Source organism: Dipodomys spectabilis, unplaced genomic scaffold, assembly GCF_019054845.1.
Source record: "Dipodomys spectabilis isolate Male_0828 unplaced genomic scaffold, ASM1905484v1 ptg000076l, whole genome shotgun sequence".
NCBI classification, from domain to species: domain Eukaryota; kingdom Metazoa; phylum Chordata; class Mammalia; order Rodentia; family Heteromyidae; genus Dipodomys; species Dipodomys spectabilis.
This window is the reverse complement of record NW_024870753.1, coordinates 296603-315985: the sequence shown is the minus strand read 5'-3', so window position 1 is coordinate 315985 and position 19383 is coordinate 296603. Positions and strand designations below refer to the sequence as shown.

Sequence of the window (19383 nt, the reverse complement as noted above, 5' to 3'; positions counted from 1 at the left end):
CAAGAAAAATCTATGAGAATTTTATGTCCAATTAAACGCTAAAAAAAAAAAAAACAAAAAAAACCCACCAGAATTATAGCTGTGGCTCAAGTGGTAGAGTGCAAGCTTTGAGCTTTGGGACAGCATTCAGGCCCTGAGTTCAAGCCCCAGGACCAGCACTAAAAAATTTAAAAATAAAAAAATTAGCAGGACTTTCCCTCCCTGTTATGTGACACTGTTCTTCACGCCCAGTTTCCTCTCCTTTACACTTTGTACCTGTGGCTTCTGCCCTTGGGGAGTTGTTCTGTTGTGCTGTTGTTTCTCTGTCCCCTTGTTTTCCTCTGGTGTCTCCTCTCCGAAGGAACTATGATCGGCTCCACAGATTCAAGGCCTTAGGGTGGAGAGGAAGAAAGTGTCACTCAGGGCACCATAGGTAGTGGAGGGTTTGTGAAAAGGTTACAAACACCAAAACTGAAGCTAGAATTTGGAAAGCAAAATATCTATACTCTGTTCACCTCTCAACCCCTGGTCCTCCTTTGGATGACCTTTGAGGCCCTAATGCTGCTGTCTTCTCTATCTGGCTCCTTCTCCCTGGGCTACTCTATGGTCATGGCCCTCGTGCCTGGATACTTGGAGTCTCTAAGCCAGCCTGTGGATGGGCTACTCTAGGACCAGGCATCCTCCTTACAGCCCCTTCCAAGTCAAAGCTCAGTGCTGTATTTTCTAAGGAGGTCATGGCCAGCCAGTTGGACTCCACTGATGGAAGGCTGGCATCTCAGGGGCTGAGATCCACCTTACATTTGCTTTCTCTGCGCTCACCCTGATTCTCTCCTCTGTGTGCCCACCTGTGCACTGAGGTTAATGGCAGTCTCGGATGTGTCTGCCTGGCAGCCGTCCTGGTGGATCTCAGACCACAGGTTCTACTAAGACACAGATCCTCAGTCTGTGCTGAAATGACAATCATTTGGGGGAAAGTCTCAAAATTACCAATGCTAGGATCCCCCCCCCCCCCCGCCACACACACATCCTGAATTTTTCCATGACCAAATTGGTCCAGTAATTTTTGTAAGCCCCTAGATGACTCTAATGTATACTTAGGGGACTCTATCCAGACCGCCTGGGCACCTGGGCACTCCACCTCACCTGGGGTATGTGTCCTATACCCCTTCCTTTGCATAAGTTGAGGGACTGCTGACTTGAAGAAAAACCTCAAGGTTGGGAGAAAAGCCTGGCGTCCAAGCAAAGGACAACAGTGATTGGCAGGAACGGAATAGACCTGAGTTCTAGTACTTTCTGGCTTTAACTGCTTGGCTGAACCGAAGGGAACCTTTTGCCCCTGGAGCTGTTTGTCTAACAACTGGAAAAAAAATCCACGTTGCTTCCTCTGTTTTTCGTTTTATTTTCTGCCCCCTGAGTGTGGGTGAACACCGTATTGTGATAGCCAGAGGCTGGTTAGATCTTGGCCTTGGGCCCCAGCTTTAGTGGGGCCCCGTGTGGGTGGCATTGGCTGTTTGAGTGGTTGGGCTTCTTGTTCTTTCCTCTCTGGGGCATGAAGGAATACCAAATTGACTCTGGGGACAGTACCTATAGGAAGGTGGCTGTAACTTGTTGGCTGGATTTCAATACTTGTTGAGCAGGTCCTCTTCAGGAAGTTTGTGGCCAACTAAAGGTTCTGCTGGTTGAAAGCTGTTCCATTGGTAGTCTGGAGCTAGGTGTTTTACTCAAGGCTCAGTGTGTGTTGGTGTGGAGTAGGGTTCTGGCAATGGTCCCATTCTCCCATGCAGAAGTATGTAAGGAGGAGTATGGCCAGCTCTCTCTATCCTCTCTCTGGTATTTCCATGCTTTTCTTCCTCGGTGAGGACAGCAGTTTCTCCTCTATCTTCCGCAATCCCCCTTCTCATCCACCAAAACTTGCTGTTCCTTGTAGGTCATGGTAAAGACCTGGCTCCAGAGAAGGCAACTGGACAGTCCAATAAATTAGATCATGTCTCTCCACAGCTGTTTAATTGCGTGGCCACTGGCATCCGGGCAAAAGTCTTTGAAAGTTTACAAGTAACATACTCCCTCGGGCAGTTGTCTCCATCTTCAAAGCCACTGCAGACCCCACCCTCTCCAGGTTCTGCTGAGCTCCTGCTCCTAGTGTTCTTTCCATTTGCCCAAGTGGCAACTTCTAAAGCCTTGTTCTGGCTTCCCAGATCCTGAAGGAGAGTTCATGAAGAGAAAAGGGTACAGAAATGGCATTTTTGGGGCGGGTTAAGTGATTTGCATAGGTCTAAAAAGCAATTCACAAATACTATAAATGACATTATTTCCAAACAGTGCCCCTGAACCAATGATGATTTTTCATTCAAGTCGCCCAGGTACTTTTTTCTGTTCCTAGCTTACCTGAGCTCCATCTCAGCCCCCTCCCCCAAGATGAAGATTCTATACCTCCAGTGGTAGGCCATTGATGCTGGCTCCTGCTTTGACTTGAACCTGCCTTCCTTCCTGGGAAGCAAGTCAAATGTTCTCCTTAGGTGTCTGGCTCTGGCTGCGGTCTGGATCGGGGGAGAGTTGTGCAAAGAGGCCTAAAGTGTCTCTCAGGGTTCTTGTATTGGGAACGTAATCTCAATACAATAATGTTGGGAGCTGGGGCCTAATTAGAGGTGGCTGGGTCATTACTGCTCTGCTCTTCTAAATGCATTCGTGATGTTATTGCAGGAGCAGTTAATACAGAGGGAGGGCTTGTTCTGAAAGCACCTCTCGTTGGCTTGCCATCTTGCCTTTCTGCCTTCCACCATGGGATGACACAGCATGAGTTACTTGCCAGATGCGAATGCCTTGGATTTCCCAGCCTCCCAAACCGTGAGAAATAGGGTTTTTGTCTTATAGGTTTCCCAGCAAGACTAATCCAGGTACCTTCACTAGTCACGAGGAGAAGATAAGAGACTGAAGAAATACTTGAAGAGTCAAATTAGTAGGACTTCATGACTGGTTGGCTGCAGGAGAAAGGAATAAGGACCCTTGGTATGAACTTAGTCGAGTGAGTTTGTGGTATTCACACTGAAGCTAGTAAATCCAGATGGACTCTACACCTTGAGTCTACTATGAGGTAATTTATTTGAATACTACAGAATGTCAAGTCCTCTATTAACTTTGAACCACTTGGAAGCCCTCTCTCTCTCTCTCTCTCTCTCTCTCTCTCCCCAGCAGTGGGGACTAAAATCAGGACTTTTGTACTAGGCCAGCACTCTATCACCTGAGCCATGCCTGATGCCCTTTTGCTTTAAGTTTGTTTTTCAGATAGGTCTAGTACTTTCCTCAGGCCAGCTTAAATCACTATCCTGTCTCTGCCTCCCAAGTACCAGGCATGCACCACCACGCCAGGCCTTGGATGTATAATTGAGGGAAGGTCCAAGGCCTGTGACCAGGGTCGGATGAGAGGAAGAGTGGGCAGATTTCAAAACAGTCCTAGCAAGAGAGCTTGGATCTGTTCCCCGGCTGCAGATGGCCCAGGGAGAAGCTGAATGCAGCTTCCTGGCAGTGGAGGGGGACTGGATTGAGAGCGGCAAACCATGGCCATGGCGGGCAGCCTGCCAGACAGCAGGTGCCCAGCAAGCCAGGGGAAAAGGCAGGCACTTTCCTGTCCCTCCTTTTGTCTTTGGACTTCGGTCCAGAGTATTATCTCTCACTCCTCTCCTAAGCCAAAATAATAAAGGACAACTGATATTGAAACGAGAAAGGAAGAGGAGGAAGGAAGAGAGAGAGAGAAAGAGAGGAAGGAAAGAAGGAAGGAAGGGAGAAAGAGAGAAAAAGAGAGAGAGAGAAAGGAAGGAAGGAAGGAAGGGAGAAAGAGAGAAAGAAGGGAGAGAGAGAGAGAGAGAGAGAGAGAGAGAGTAAGTCAGGCACCAGTGGCTCACGCCTGTAATCCTACCTACTCAGGAGACTCAGATCTGAGGATCATGGTTCAAAGCCAGCCAGGCAGGAAAGTATGCGAGACTCTTATCTCCAATCAACCGCCAGAAAACTGGAAGTGGAGCTGTGGTTAAAAGTGGTAGAGCACGGGGCTTAGTGGTAGAGTGCTTGCCTAGCATGAATGAAGCCCTGAGTTCCATTCCTCAGTACCATATACACAGAAAAAACTGGAAGTAGTGCTGAGGCTCAAGTGGTAGAGTGCTAGCCTTGAGCAAAAGAAGCTTGGGGATAGTATCCAGGCTCTAAGTTCAAGCCCCATGACAAAGAAAGAGAAGAGGGGGAGGGAGGGAGGGAGGGAGAGGGAGAGGGGGAAAAGTAAAGGAAGAGGAAGGAAGGAAAGAAGGAAGGAAGGAAGGAAGAAAGGAAGATACTTGGTTCCTGGATTCTCTTCCTTGATGAGCAGCAAGCTGGCTTTTCAGAAACAATGGCTCTTTGGGAGGGGGGGGTCATCAAAAGAATGTCTCATCTTCAATGAGTGTGTGTGTGTGTGTGTGTGTGTGTGTGTGTGTGTGTGTGTGTGTGTGTGTGTGTGTGTGTTTGGAGGAGGAGGGTATTTCTCACTTCAATGTGTCCTGTCAGCCCACATCGGGGGGCTGTGAATCTTGGGTTTGAATCTTGTCCAGAATTATTGAGGAGAGTGACTGAGGGAAAACTCAGGCCCTTTTCTGAGCATTCTGTGTCCTACAGCAAAGCCTGAATGGCCGTTTGAGATCTTTCTTGGCTTGTACACTTGTTCTGTGTGTGATGGAGGGGTGAGAGGCAGGAGAGTCTCTAATTGCAACATTAAATTCCTTAAAAGCTGACCCTAATTCCATACAGGTAAATTTGAGTTGATTTTCTAACATGATACAAAAGATGAATCAAGTTGAGTATGATACTTGTAGGTTTTAATGACAGCATGATAAATGACAGATTGGAAACAATCATACTCACTCCACAAATGGGTCTAAGGTTACATAGAAGCTTCTTTTATTTTCCTTAAGAAGAATGTACTAGAAGCTAGGCATTGGTAGCTCATCCTATGATACTAGCTACTGAGGAGGCTGAGATCTGAGATTGGTAATTCGAAACCAGCCTCAGCAGATAAATCTGAGAAACTCTTACTTCCAGTTAATCAGCAAAAAGCTGAAACTGAAAGGGTAACACAAGGGCTAGAGCGCTAGCCATGGGCAAAAAACCAAAACCAAAAACAACACTGAGCAAGAGACTAAGACCCAGAGTTCAAGCCCCAGTACTGGCAGGCACACACGCACGCACACAATGTATTCGGTATTCAAGTGTTCAGTTGTATCTTGTTACCCTAACTACATTACAAGCAGTATAGAGGATGTGGTCAGCATTTAGGATGTAGCTGTCTCTGGAAGGAAGCCATGAATAACATAATAAAGGAATCCGAGGCGCTGAGCTCATACACTTTGTCTATGGATCAGAACTTTATTGGAGCTTGCCTGCCTGGCAGTTCTAGTAGTCTTCCTAGGGCCTTGCACACTCAGCTCTGAGCTCGGAGCTGCCTCTGTGCTCCCGTAGTAACCTCACATCCGATCTGTGGGTTTCAGTGGAAAGTGTCTGCGCATCTGTATAAAGATATGTCATTCTTAGCCCTTACCAGGGCCCAGACCTTGGCCTTAGCCATGTCTGAGAACCTTGTCTGGCCTTGCACTGTGATCCTCCAAATCTCAGCCTCCTACGTAGCTAAGATTGTAAGTATGCATCACGTTTTTGTGTGCTTTTGTTGTTGTTTGGGTTTTTTTTGTCAGTCACAGGGCTTGAACTAGATGCTGTCCTTTAGCTTTTTCACTCAAAACTAGCACTCTTACCACTTTGAGTCATAGTGCCACTTCTGGTTTTCTGGTGGTTAACTGAAGTTAAGAGTCTCACCAAGTTTCCTGCCTGGGCTGGCTTTGAACAATCAGATCTCAGCTTCTTGAGTAGCTAGGATTGCAGGCGGGAGCCACCAGCACCTAGCGAAAAGTCACTTTTTATTCCCATTTCTAATTTCTATGCACTAACAGCTCAGATGGGTGTCAAATACTGACTGAGTGATGGCAACTTATTCCTTATCCCCAAAATTGGTCAAATGTTGATTGATTGGCCACAAGTCAGGGACACTGGTAGATCCTGGGTCTACCAAGTGAATGAGAAACTCTTTCTGAACTCAAGCTGCTGACAGCCTGGTGAGACATCCAGACAGCCCACACCAACACATTCGGTGTAATTTAGTAAATAATGGTGCTGATACTGGGAGCTGTCTGCTCTAGTTGTGGTGATAAGCATAGATAAAAAGAGAAGCCCGGCACTGGTGGCTCACACCTGTAATCCTAGCTACTCAGGAGGCTGAGCTCTGAGGATCGCGGTTCAAAGCCAGCTAGGGCAGGAAAGTCCGTGAAACTCTTATCTCCAATAAACCACTAGAAAACCGGAAGTGGCGCTGTAGCTCAAGTGGTATAGTGCTAGCCTTGAGCTGAAGAGCTGAGGTATAGTGCTGAGGCCCAGAGTTCAAGCCCCATGACCAACCAGAGAGAGAGAGGGAGAGAGAGAAGAGAGAGAGAGAGGGAGAGAGAGAGAGAGAGAGAGAGAAATCTATGAACACCGAGGAGGCTTTGTGGCTACAGAGCTATGGACTTGAACTCTAAGAATCGCCTTGGGATGGGATTTCCCAGGTACCTCCTTTAGGATGACTAGCTATGAGCTAAATGAATATGGCACTCATCCTTCTTTGTACTTAGAGCATTTGCATTTTCCTTCTGTTATAGCTTTGCATTATGTGAAAAATAAACATTCAGGAAGGTAACCATGGACTTTTTTTTAATATAGAAAAGATAGGTCTTTTATCTGAGAGTGAGCTGACTCCATCACAAGCCATTCAAGCAGTTTAAATGGGCTGCATTGTTTAGCTTGGCTCCAGTGCCGCTTTCATTGTTTTGTGGCTGCCTTTCGAGTTCTCTATAATTGTTGCTTGCTATATAATTTCCCTTTTTTCCTCATCTGAGCCTCCCTTCTTCCCAGACTTCCCCTCGTGGTTTAACTTTGCCATTATCAAAATTTCAATACCTTGGCTTGCTTTTTCTAATCCCTGACTCTTCTTGTGTCTTAGCTGTGGGTTGAGCCAAAAATCAAGCTGTGATGTCAGGGGCAAAGGCTCTCAAATAACAGTCTTTTCAGAGGAGCCACTGAGAAAGGAGCTATTACCTGTGGATAATATCACTGGACCCACAGGACTTTTTCTTCCCTATCCTGTGCCTCCTCCTGGCTGAGAGAACTCACACTTATCCTGAAGCCTTGCCCTGGGAATGAGCACTGTAAGAAATCTGTACCCCAAAGTATCACCTAACTGGAGCAGGAAAGCAAGAGGAGAATACTCACTCAAGATGGTGAGCCTGATCTGGGGATTCAGGGTTTCAAAAGATCCTGCATGGACTCCCTGATCCATTCTCCATTATGCATTTACTCTATGTTTCAGCTCTAACTCAGGATGCAGTTCCTGGCCCATGCCTTCTTCCATTTCTACTTGGTGGTGTATGGCTGTTGCTGGGTAATAGGAAATAAAAATACATCTGATTTCTCGTGTAGGAAGGAAATGTGAAGGCTGCTCTGATGGCCTGTGTAGAAAGACACACATTTACGTAGATATGATTCACATAATTTGAAGCTTCCTTTGGGTCTAGCTGATGACTGCATACAGAAGGCAAGGTTAGAGAGGAGGATTTAGGGGATGTGAGGCCAGAGGTTCTCAAGCTTTGAGCAGATGGTTGGTAACCATCAGGACACTGTGCTGCCTGGAAGACAGAACAAGAGGTAATCAGATGGCCCGAACAGGAAGGTCAGCTGTGAAAAGAAAATACTAGCTGCATAGAAGGTGAGACAAATGGAAGGAAAAGATCAGTGAGGAGAAAAAGAGAAGCAGAAAAACCAGAAAAAAAAAAACCAAATTGATGCCCTCAGCAAGAAGACCTGATAAGGAGAGCTATTTGGAGAAATATTTGCCACTTTGCCTATAACAGCATGGAAACAATCATTCCTGTCTTCTGGGACAGGGCACAGTTTGCTGTGGAATTTTGCATCAATCACTGCTCTCTCTCCAAGGATTTTGAATGACATTGCCACCTCTTTTTACCTTCACTGGAGACTTAAAGCCACAGCCTTGCTTATCAGCATGGTTAGTAGTTCACTAAGAAGGTGTTGAGGGTGGTTCAGAGAACACAGGTTTAGAATCAGAGCCTGGAGCTCACACTCTAGTTCAAGGTCTCCAGTCTTCATAGTCGGCCTGGTTTCCACATCCTCTCTGTAAATGAGGACCTGAGGCCTTATAGTGAGGATTCTAAGTTGTGGGCTTGAACTCAGCGTTTGAGCTCTGTCTTTGAGCTTCTTTTGCTCAAGACTAGCTAGTGTTGCCGGGCGCTGGTGGCTCACGCCTGTAATCCTAGCTACTCAGGAGGCTGAGATCTGAGGATCGCGGTTCAAAGCCAGCCCGGGCAGGAGAGACCGTGAGACTCCTATCTCCAATAAACCACGAGAAAACCAGAAGTGGCGCTGTAGCTCAAGTGGTAGAGTGCTCGCCTTTAGCTGAAGAGCTGAGGGACAGCGCCCAGGCCCAGAGTTCAAGCCCCACGACTGACCAAAAAAAAAAAAAAAAAGACTAGCTAGTGTTCTACCACTTGAGCCAAGTACCACTTCTGGTTTTCTGGTGGTTAATTGGAGATAAGAGTCTCAAGGACTTTCCTCCCCAGGCTTTGAACTCTGATCCTCAAATCTCAGCCCCCTGAGTAGCTAGGATTATAGGTATGAGCCACCAACTCCAGGCTATAATGGGGATTCTTAATAATGACAGCAAAATTCTAGAGACAGGAGGAGCTCAATGCATATCTCCTGCCATTAGTACTCTCTCATAGTTACTAGTTGACCTGCCTCAAAATCCTCATAGATTTCCCGTGTGTGTGTGTGTGTGTGTGTGTGTGTTACTTAGCAATACTGACATTTTTGCTTTATTTTTAACTGCAATACATTTTGGATCAGAAGGTATCTTTAAGATAATCTCACCTGTTTTCATCTTTTATTGAATATAAAAACAACTCCCAAACATAAAGGTTTTAAATAATTTCTTATTCATTAGTTTATGACTCTGAGAAACAGCTACTTGGGCTGGCTTCCGCTGGATGATTGCTTGGAACCTTGCATGTGGCTCCAGTCATCTGGGGGGTAAATTGGGATCCGATGGCATAAATGGCTTCTCTCAGTACAGACATTCTCCTTCTCCCCTCTTCCTCTCCCTCTCGCTCTCCCCCTTCCTCTCTCCCTTCCAACCATCTCTGTCCCCCTCCAAAACAGAGTCTAAGTTTATACAGTGTTTCAAGATTTTAAGAGGAAGAAGAGCTGCCTCTTAGAAGACCTTCAAGATCTCTTGAGGCCTGGCTTCAGAAGTCTCACAGTTTCACTCTATTCTGTTAGCATAAGCCAGCACAAACCCAGATTCTGGAGAGCAATGGAAGGGACATTTCCTCTTGTTGGAAGGAGACGCAGGTCACATTGTAAATTGAAGACAGGGGGTGTATACACCTTCTTTGCAAACAGTCTACCAGATTGTCCAGACCTCTAGCAAATGAGAAAAGTAAATCCAAGCAAGTGAACTATTCGGCCACAATGTCTGTATAGAAGCTAACCCTAGTTTTATGGTTTTCCTACGATCTAGTAGTCAATTTGGAATGGCCAGAAACAGGGAGCAGGGAGTTAGGACCAAGAACTGAGAGATAAAAGAGACAACTAGCATTTATGCTTAGTGCATAGTTAGTCATGGAAGTATGGGGCGGGGGGGGGGGGGGGGGGGGAATGGGGAGAGGTTGGCTCAGAATAAAGATAAACAAGGAAAGGTGACTAGTAAAGGTTAATGGGGCGCAATCAGGGAAGACACACCAGAGGAAGGGAGAGATGGCATTCATGGCTCAAGGCAGGGAAATAAAGAAAAACTAAACCCAACTCAGGGTAGGGAGTGGCATGTAGAAGAGGTGTTAGAACCAAGTCCTAAACCACACAGGGCGGAAAAGACTCATGAGTACTGCAGGCCAGACCCAGCAAGAAAAGGCCTAACTTAATATAGTGCAGTTGATCAGCCTGAGGGAGAAACAAATTAGAGCTGTAGACAAGAGTCCCTTGTGATAGGCTGAGTCAAGCTGGACTAATTAAGCAGACAATCTGTGCACTAGTCATTTGCCTAAATGCGTGCCATTTGCAACCCCAAGGCTCTTCTCATTGGCTGAGTTGGACTACGCATGCTAATTGGGTGGCACACAACGAGGAAGAGCCTTGTGCAGGCCAGTTTTTTTGTTTTTTTAAATCTCAACAGACCTCTTACTTCTAAACAAATCCTACTGGTTGTAAAAATAGACGGAGCTACTGGAGATAAAAATACTACTCTCTGGTTTCACATACCACTGATGGTCAGAATTTTCCCTTCTTACTTTTCTTACTTGATCTTTTATGCTTCAGGAAAATGAATGCTTCAACAGCACACTGATCTTATAATTCTGTTCTTAGCACAAGAAGCTCAGTCAACCATCATAAACTGCAAATTATTCTTGATTGGACACAGACTCTTGGGTATTTAAGGTTAAGGAAGGCAAGTTATAGGTTCCCAGAGAGATGAAACTTATGTCATTCATCATTTTCTCTTCCCAGGTTGCCCTTCCTTACTTCAAAAGCCAGAACTGTTTCCATTTTGCTTACTTAGTAACAAGAAACACAAGGCCATTTTTGATTATCTGAATCTTGACAGTTCTGGCTATTGACTACCTTTACCTACTGTCCTGACAATGATCCCCAGGGCTCCTTCTCTGGAATATTTATACTTTAAATGTTTTTTCTTTGTTTTGTTTTATTTTTTGGCTGTTTATTTATTTTTGGTGCCAGTCTTGGGGCTTGAACTCAGGGCTTGGGCACTGTCCCTGAGCTTTTTTTTTTTTTTCTTTTGGGTCCGGTCATGGGGCCTAAACTCTGGGCCTGGGTGCTGTCTCTCAGCTCTTCAGCTCAAGGCTAGCGCTCTACTACTAGAGCCACAGCGCTACTTCCGGCTTTTTTCTTTTTGCTCATGTGGTGCTGAGGAATCGAACCCAGGGCCTCAGGCATGCAAAGCAAGCGCTCTACCACTGAGCCACCTTCCTAGCCCCTCCCTGAGCTTTTTTCTTTTTTTGGGGGGGGGAGGGGAGTCCAGTCATGGGGCCTGAACTCTGGGCCTGGGCACTGTCCCTTAGCTCTTCAGCTCAAGGCTAGCGCTCTACGACTTGAGCCACAGCGCCACTTCTGGCTTTTTTCTTTTTGCTTATGTGGTGCTGAGGAATCGAACCCAGGGCCTCTGGCATGCAAGGCATGAGCTCTACCACTGAGCCACCTTCCCAGCCCCCTCCCTGAGCTTTTTTAAGGCTAGCATTCTACCACTTCAGCCATAACTCCACTTCTAGCTTTTTATTGGTTAATTGGATACAAATCTCACAGACTTTCTTTCCTGGGCTGGCTTTGAACTGTGATCCTCAGATCTCAGCCTCCTAGGATTACAGGTATGAGCCACCAGAGCCCCATTTGTTAGGATTCTTTTTTTTTTTTTTTTCAGAGAATCCATGAAGCTTCTGAAACAACAAAGATATGTTGAGAGGCAAAGACCTGGTGCTGGCTTTGCGGGGGGCGGGGGCTCACAACTAGGGAGAGGTCTGAGGATGTGGAAGTCATGTATGGGGGGAGGGGAGGCTGATGAGCTTGGTGTTAATAAGTGAGAGGCAGTTGACTAATTAGAAGTTCCTGGAGGGCTTACTTGGCCCACACTGTCAGGAAGACCTAGCAATATGGATGTAGTTTCCACCCATCAGAACGTGACTATGGCAAAAGTACCATCCGTGACAGTTCTGAAAGCTGAACGTGAGTGATTACTGCCTATTGCTTTTCAAAATGCAAGTCTGGGCAGGATGGCCTCTGGCTTCCTTCCTGAATATTTTTTATAAAACAGCAGTATCGTAGCCCCAAGCAGGAGGATGGATTATAGCCATCACAGTTCATTGCCATTAACCCCAAAATGGCTACTTTGCAGACATTTTGCTTCTCAACTTCCCAGCAATACAACGCCCCTAACACTTGTACTTTCCGGAAGACTCTGGATAAAGATCAGAGATGCTAAGCAATGTACAATACTTCCCAAAACATCAGGACTTCTCAAGTTTGGAAATCAACAACCGACCCAGCTTCTTCACTGGTTGCAGCCCTGGACGAGCCTGGTGACGATGCTCTTCAAACTCCTCCTCCTCTCTGTTTGTCTCCATCTGGGCATCTCTTATTTCCAGACATTTCTAAAGGCCTTCTAAAATAGACATGATGTATTCTGGTGAAAAAATATATATAAACCACGGTGGTGACTTAATTAACGACTTAGGGAGGGTTTTCATTTAGAAGATAAGTAGAAACGAACAGGAGAATAAAGAAGTCTGGTTTGATATCCTGCAAGTGGCATGCTCTGGAGTGCTCATGTTCACCTCAAATTCCACAGTCCCTGGAAGCCAGGACATTTGCCCTGTGGCCATTCATGGGCATAAATGTCTTGTGTTTAAGAAATGCCATGACTCTGGGTACCAGTGGCTGTTGCCTGTTATCCTAGCTATTCAAGAGGCTGAGATTTGAGGATGCCTAAACAGGAAAGTCCATGAGACTCTTTTTTTTTTTTTTTTTTGCTGGCCCTGAAGCTTGAACTCAGGGCCTGGGTGCTTTCCCTGAGCCTCTGCACTCAAGGCTAGTGCTCCACCACTTGAGCCATAATGCCACTTCTGGCTTTTTCTGAGTCATTTTATTGGAGATAAGAGTCGCATGGAATTTCCTGCCCACGCTGGCTTTGAACCGTGATCCTCAGATCTCAGTCTCAAGAGTGGCTAGGATTACAGGCATGAGCCACAGGTGCCTGGCTCCATAAGACTCTTATCTCCAATTTAACTACCAAAAAGCACAAAGTGGAGCTCTGGCTTAAGCTATAAAGTGCCAGCCTTCAGTAAAAAAATCTCAAAGTCTGTACCAAACACTGAGTTCAAGCTCCAGTACTGTCACAAAAAGAAAGGAAGAAATTCCATGACTTAAGACTATTGTGTTTAGTGATTTCTTTTCTTCAGGTTAGCTTTTATCTTTGACCACAAGTTGATCGAGTATGAATCTCCCTATTACAGTCACTATTTAATCCCCAATCCTTACATGGAGCCTTGATAAGCAATTGATTAACATTGCTCAATAAACATTTACTGGCTTAATGAATGAGTGAATGAGTAATCAGAACCAGAATATTCTAGTTTCTATGTGTCATTTGAACATCATTTAGCTGCATTAGTAGGTCAGGTTTTAACACATCTCTCAACCCAGTTTGTCAGTATAGACTCTATGACTCTATGGCGAAAACTTTTTGGTTGTCATTTTACACCAGAGTATCTTGTTTACAAAAGAATGTGGATAAAATGTATACACCATAATTAAAAGGAAATTATGGCTGGAACCATTTTTTCCCTAGATTTAGAGTATATGCATGATGTAAAGTTTAGCTCAACCCAGGAGTGGGCACTAAATATAAATATATTTGAAGAATGCCTTGACATTTTGTTTTATTTCAGCAAACTTCAGAAGACCAAGAGGGATATCAGATGGCTTCAAGGAGTGACTGGTGAATGGTTTGAAGAAATTCAAAGAAAGAAGTTTTGCAATGAGACAGATGTTAGCCAGATGTTAAAGCAGCCTCTTACCTATAGGCTAAGGAAGGAGATAGCACAACATGGTAAGAAAAAATAGTTTAAAATGATCTTTTCTTTCCCTTGTGGACAGTGACTCACATGGTTTCCCATTGAACCAGTCCATATTTTAGGACTCTTCTAAGCCACAGAAATTTTACAACATGCTCTAAAAAGAGGGAACTGAATGTGTGTGTGTGTGTGTGTGTGTGTGTGTGTGTGTGTGTGTGTGTGTGTGTGTGTGTGTATGCCCATACCAGGTCTGCTTAAAGCTGGAGCGCTATTGTTGAGTCTTACCTCCATTTCCGGCTTTTTGCTTGTCAATTGGAGATAAAAATCTCTTGGGTTTGTGTGCTAGGGCTGGTTTCAAACCTCAATCCTCAGATCTCAGCCTCCTAAATAGCTAGAATTACAGGTCTGAGCCACTGGTGCCCAGCTTATGAACTGAATATTTACTATAATAATGTCTTGATGACAAAGTATAGGAACCCAAACATGGTTGTCTAATAAACCAGAATATGCATGCTGACTCTGTCTGTGTGAGTCTGTTCAAGTCATTTTGTTCTCTATAAACCTCAATTTTCTCATCTTTGAATGAGTACACTGCCTATCTGACAGAGTGGTTGTAAGAATTAAATAAAGTTATGCAAATAAAAAACCTGGAGCACAGTAACCCCTTAGTGGGATGATGATGGAGGAAGGAGGCAGAAGCAGAGGGGAGGACTGCAAAGAGGAGAAAGTGGGAGAGAGGGAGAGGGGGAGGGAAAGGTGGCAGAGGAGCCACCATCTCTCTGCAACTTTGGCCAACTCCATAAATGATTTCTAACTCTAGGACACTTTATGTCACTGAAATTCACCATGTTTTGTTGGGTGTGTGCTAGTCCCCTGGGACTGGAACTCATGCCCTAGGTAGTGTCCTTGAGCTGTTTTGCTCAAGGCTAGTGCTCTACCACTTGAGCCACAGCTCCACTTCTGGCTTTTTAGTGATTAACTAGAAATAAAAGAGTCTCACAAACTTTCCTGCCCTGGATGGCTTTGAACCCCAGTCCTCAGATCTCAGCCTCCTGAGTAGCTAGGATTTCAGGTGCAAACTACCAGTGCCTAACTACCAATTATTTTAATCTATAAATGAGGGTAGTGAGTTGGAGGCATGGCTCAAGTGGTAGTGCCTACTTAGCAACACTGAAGTCCTGAATTTAAATTCCAGCAGCATAGCAATTGGATATGGGTTGGGGATGTGGCTCAATGGTTACAGCACTTGCCTAACATGGCAGCGCCATTCCAGAGATCCCTTGGTATGAGGATGCTTCCTCCATTTCTAGACTGCATAGAGGGAAAGGGTAGAAACATGAGCAAAGTTTTCATTCTTTGGAGTCTATCTGGAAATATTTTTTAACAATGCAAAAAAAATCCAATTATTTTGGGCAGATTCTGTGGAATTACAAGCATCAAGATCAAAAAACCTACTTAATCAAAAACCATCTGCCCCTTGTCGAATGAGCTTCAGATCATCGTTTGCGTCCCTGTTCTCATTCAGGAAAGCTGGGAGGGAGCCTTTAAAGCTTCAGTGGCTGAGACAGAAAGGGTAAGATGCTTTCAGCTCGGATCATATGACAGCCCCTGAGTTGTTTGACCTCCAACACCTGTAGTTTGCTTGTGATCAGAATGTCTTAAGGTTTGTTCTTAAAGATTTCGGGCCCAATAGTAGCAAAGGAAACCAGGCTTAGCTCCCAAGGGGGCAAAGTTTGTAGGAAAACCCTGCCATGAAATGCAACTTTTAGCGGATTGCAGATGGCCCTGATAGCTGGTGAATAATGGGTTAAATGGTGGGATCGAGGGGCTGGGAATGTGGCTTAGTGGTATATTGCCTTGTCTAGCATGCATGAAGCCCTGGGTTTGATTCCTCAGTACCACATAAACAGAAAACCTGGAAGTGGCAGGGTGGCTTAAGTGGTAGAGTGCTAGCCTTAGCAAAAGAAGCTCAGGGACAGTGCCCAGGCCCTGAATGCAAGCCCCAGGATTGGCAAAAAGTAAAAATAAAAATAAATTTTTAAAAATGTTGAGACCTAGTTAGGTAGGGACAGTTTTTCTCCTGTGCCAAGAGCGTGGTTTGTGCCTTGGCTGAGAAGATATATTTAAATCAAAACTACTCCTTTAGAAAATGTGTGGGAGTCAGGCTAGAAAGACTTCATGACAGGAAAACTGAGCAGAGCATGCGAGTAGAAGGGGAAAAAATAGAATTCTAAAACAGATTAAAAAAAAAAAAAAAAAAAGCATGATGGGTTCCAGAACTATTGACCATAGTCGATTCCATGTGATGGCCCAGCATTTAAAATGTCAGGTGACAGAGGGGGAGCGCAAGACGGATCCTTGGGTTCTGGCTGATTTGCCTGACTGTCTTGATTCATTATGTCATCGGATTGCTTTTGGCCAAACAAGAAAGGCTATGCTGGTGTGCCGTTGAGGTGACTGCTGAATAAATATTTCACCAGAGTCTTCCTGGTTGCAGAGCTCTCCACCCTCTTAAGGTGTTGGCTTGGCTCGTGATGCGTTCTGAGCGCCAGCAAAGCTTGAAGAATGTGCTCAGTTGACTCGTAGGTCACCAGAAGCAGCAAGTAGCTACTGGTGCCGGTGATGAGAAGGCTCCCAGCAGCTCTGGCCTCCGGCCGAGCGGCTGCCCTCCCCTCTCAGGCCGAGAGATGGAAGGTTGTTTTCTTTTTTCGTTTGGGCTTTCACTTGAGGTGCTTTTGGTCTGAGAAAACGCTGCAGAGCTAAGCCAAATGTCCATTTAAGTGATTATCACTACCCACTCTTGCCAGGAAGGACTTCAAATAGGTGAGTGGCTTTTCTTTAAAAAAAAAAAAAAAAGTGTTTGAGACTCTAGCTTAAGAATTTGGTTTGAGACTCTAGTTTAAGACTTTAAGACTTTGGGGATTTAAATCAGAAATATTTCTCTTGAAGAAAAAGGAAATATTCCTAATGGATGGTGTACGTAGTGGGTTTTGATGCAGTTTGTCTTTTAGGTGATTTTCTTTCGGGCAGAGTTTTCTATCTGGACAATCTAACATTACTAAACTTGGGGAATTAGAGGAGGGATTTGTTCATTCTACAAGTTCTTATGTCAAGTTCTGGACAAGTGGAACGAAGAAGATAAAAGATTGAAAATCTCAGTATCATGTGTTTTGATATGAGGCCAAATTAAAAAAAAAGATTTCTTTTTTGGAGAATTAATAAAAAAAAAATCTTGCAGAATTCTGTTTAGCAAATGTCCTTCTTAGATAATCAAAGTGACTTGTGCATTTCTCTTAGACTAAGTATTACCCAATATGCAGAAATAAAACAAATTGCATGCTTTATTGCATTATTTCATTAACCATTTAACAGTTATCAGAAAGAGGTATGTGTTTTACTTTCATCCTAAGTAGAACTAGTTAAAATTTATCTTTACCTTATCATTAATACTGGTAAATATTAATTCTGCGGAATATAGTGAAGGCACTGGTGCTTGCCCTTTTGAGATTCCACAAGATAGAATATAAAAACATGTCGTAAATTTTTTTTTGAGCAATTAGATCTTAAGTTCTAAGTATCTTTCAGGGGGAATTGTATAAAACAACTGGAGTGAGTTGTGTATTGTATCTTCTGAGGGCTTCTTTAACCTCAGTAGGTTAAACATATTTGCCAGTTTTCATGTGCCGCAATACAATGTCAGCCTTCAAACTCACGTGAGGTTCAGGGCTGCTTCTTGCCAGGGGGCCAATGTGGAGGGACGGAAGGAAAACTGGGAGCAGCTGGCAGGTTTCTACCTGCTAAAGCCATCCAGGACTTGACTTTTTCATATTTGGTGTTCAGAGAACCAGTTGTCAGAAAAGCAACTTAAAGGATTTTTCCCCCACATTCATGAATCATCTTAATTCTTTTTAGAGTTGGCAATTTTGTTAAGCATTCTGTATCGCAATGCTAATTTTATATGACTTTATTTTCTAAAGCCCTGGATCTCTATTCCATCCCCTTTAATTTCATTCTACTTTATATAACCATGTCCCATTCCTTTATAAAGTTACACTTAGTGTTCTCAACTCAACAAAGAGACAGTTGGCTATAAAATACAAAAGCCACCAAGAGTTAAACTGTTAATTACTTACAAGGTACACATGATTGAATTAGAGGCATTTATATCTTGCCTGGGTGATTCAGATTTACAGGATCTTGATTTCACTTTCAAAATTGCACTCAGAGGGGAAAAAATAATAATAAAATCAGAGAAAAAGAACCAGCTCCTGTATATAAAAGAGGGTCTTTATTTTTCTTTCTTACCTGAGGAATTTATTTTTTGCTCTCAAACTCAGTGTTTTGTTTCTGTTTGTCTGTTTATTTTAAGATGGCTCCACTCTGTGTAGTCCAGCCCAACTAACTTTGTAGCCTAGGATGGCTTTGAACTCACAATCCCCCTACCTCTGCCTCCAGAGTGCTAGGATTACAGGCATATCCCACTGTGACTGCCTTTGGATTACCAAAGAAATGATACTGGCTAGTGAGTAACCCACCTAAGCAGAAAATTGGGCTTTATCATGTGGCCAAATATAGTTGTTCATTTTAAGGCTTAGCCAATGAGAGTACAGTAACCCCTCCCCCCTCTCAATTTGGGCCTCAACCACAGCCCAAAAAGATAGTCTAATGAGATTAAGAAACTTTGAAAGAGAAGGATTGCACTTACATCACTTTTATTACAATATGTTATTATTATTCTAGTTTATTAGTAATTGGTATCACTTATAAATTAAATGTTATCATAGATGTGTATGTCTAGGAAGAAAAAAAACATAGTTTATACAGATTTTGGTAGTATCAGTGGCTTTAGGCCATCCACTAAGAGTCTTGTCATCATATCTCCTCCCCTAAGGACAAGGGGGTTACTGAATGTAGTATCTTGAAGCTTTGGTTCCCTACTTTAGGTGGACAAGAAGCTGTGGAGAGTTGGGCACCGGTGGCTCACATCTGTAATCCTAGCTACTCAGGAGGCTGAGATCTAAGGACTGAGATTTGAAGCCAGCCCTAGGCAAGAAAGTTTGTGAGACTTTTATCTCCAATAAACCACCAGAAAACCAGAAATGGAGCTATGGCTCAAAGTGATAGAGCACTGGCCTAGAGCAGATGAGCTCAGGGATAATGCTCAGGCCCTGATTTTGAGTTTAAGCCCCACCACCGGCAAAAGAAAAAGAAAGAGAGAGAGAAAGAGAGAAAGAGGAAGGAAGGAAGGAAGGAAGGAAGGAAGGAAGGAAGGAAGGAAGGAAGGAAGGAAGGAAGGAAGGAAGGAAGGAAAAAAAAAAAAAAGAAGCTATTGGGAACACAGTGATTGTAGTTATACAATGACTAAAGTATTTGTCATTTCTGCTTCAAATACCATTTATTTTCTCCCAAACTTACACTGTGCTCTAATGATCCTTTCAGATTTTAATACTATTTGTAACTGACTGCCCTGACCCAAGCTTCAAGGAAAGAAAAAAATGTGAAGTATTTTCTATTGAGGTTTTATTTAATGCTAGTCAATGAATTCAAGAAACGTCTACCTCTACATATGTAGCATGTACCAGTCTCCCATTGCCTCACATCTTTTTTTTGGTCAGTTTTTTGTTATTGTTGTTGCTCCTAAAGCTGTGCAACCAGATGCCTCCAGTACGTTGTGGTGATTTTAGGGATGAAGATTATTTTCCTC

General features: G+C 44.0%; 1 protein-coding gene across 1 annotated transcript in view; it reads left to right on the top strand.

Annotated features, from left to right (window-relative positions):
* Positions 1 to 19383, top strand: part of LOC122110213 (exophilin-5-like) — a 37847-nt gene that overhangs the window by 11558 nt on the left and 6906 nt on the right. The window contains exons 2-3 of the mRNA XM_042682708.1: positions 13554 to 13714; positions 15096 to 15252. Of these exons, the coding sequence (XP_042538642.1) occupies positions 13554 to 13714; positions 15096 to 15252 (318 nt within the window). The remainder of the gene's footprint in view (positions 1 to 13553; positions 13715 to 15095; positions 15253 to 19383) is intronic.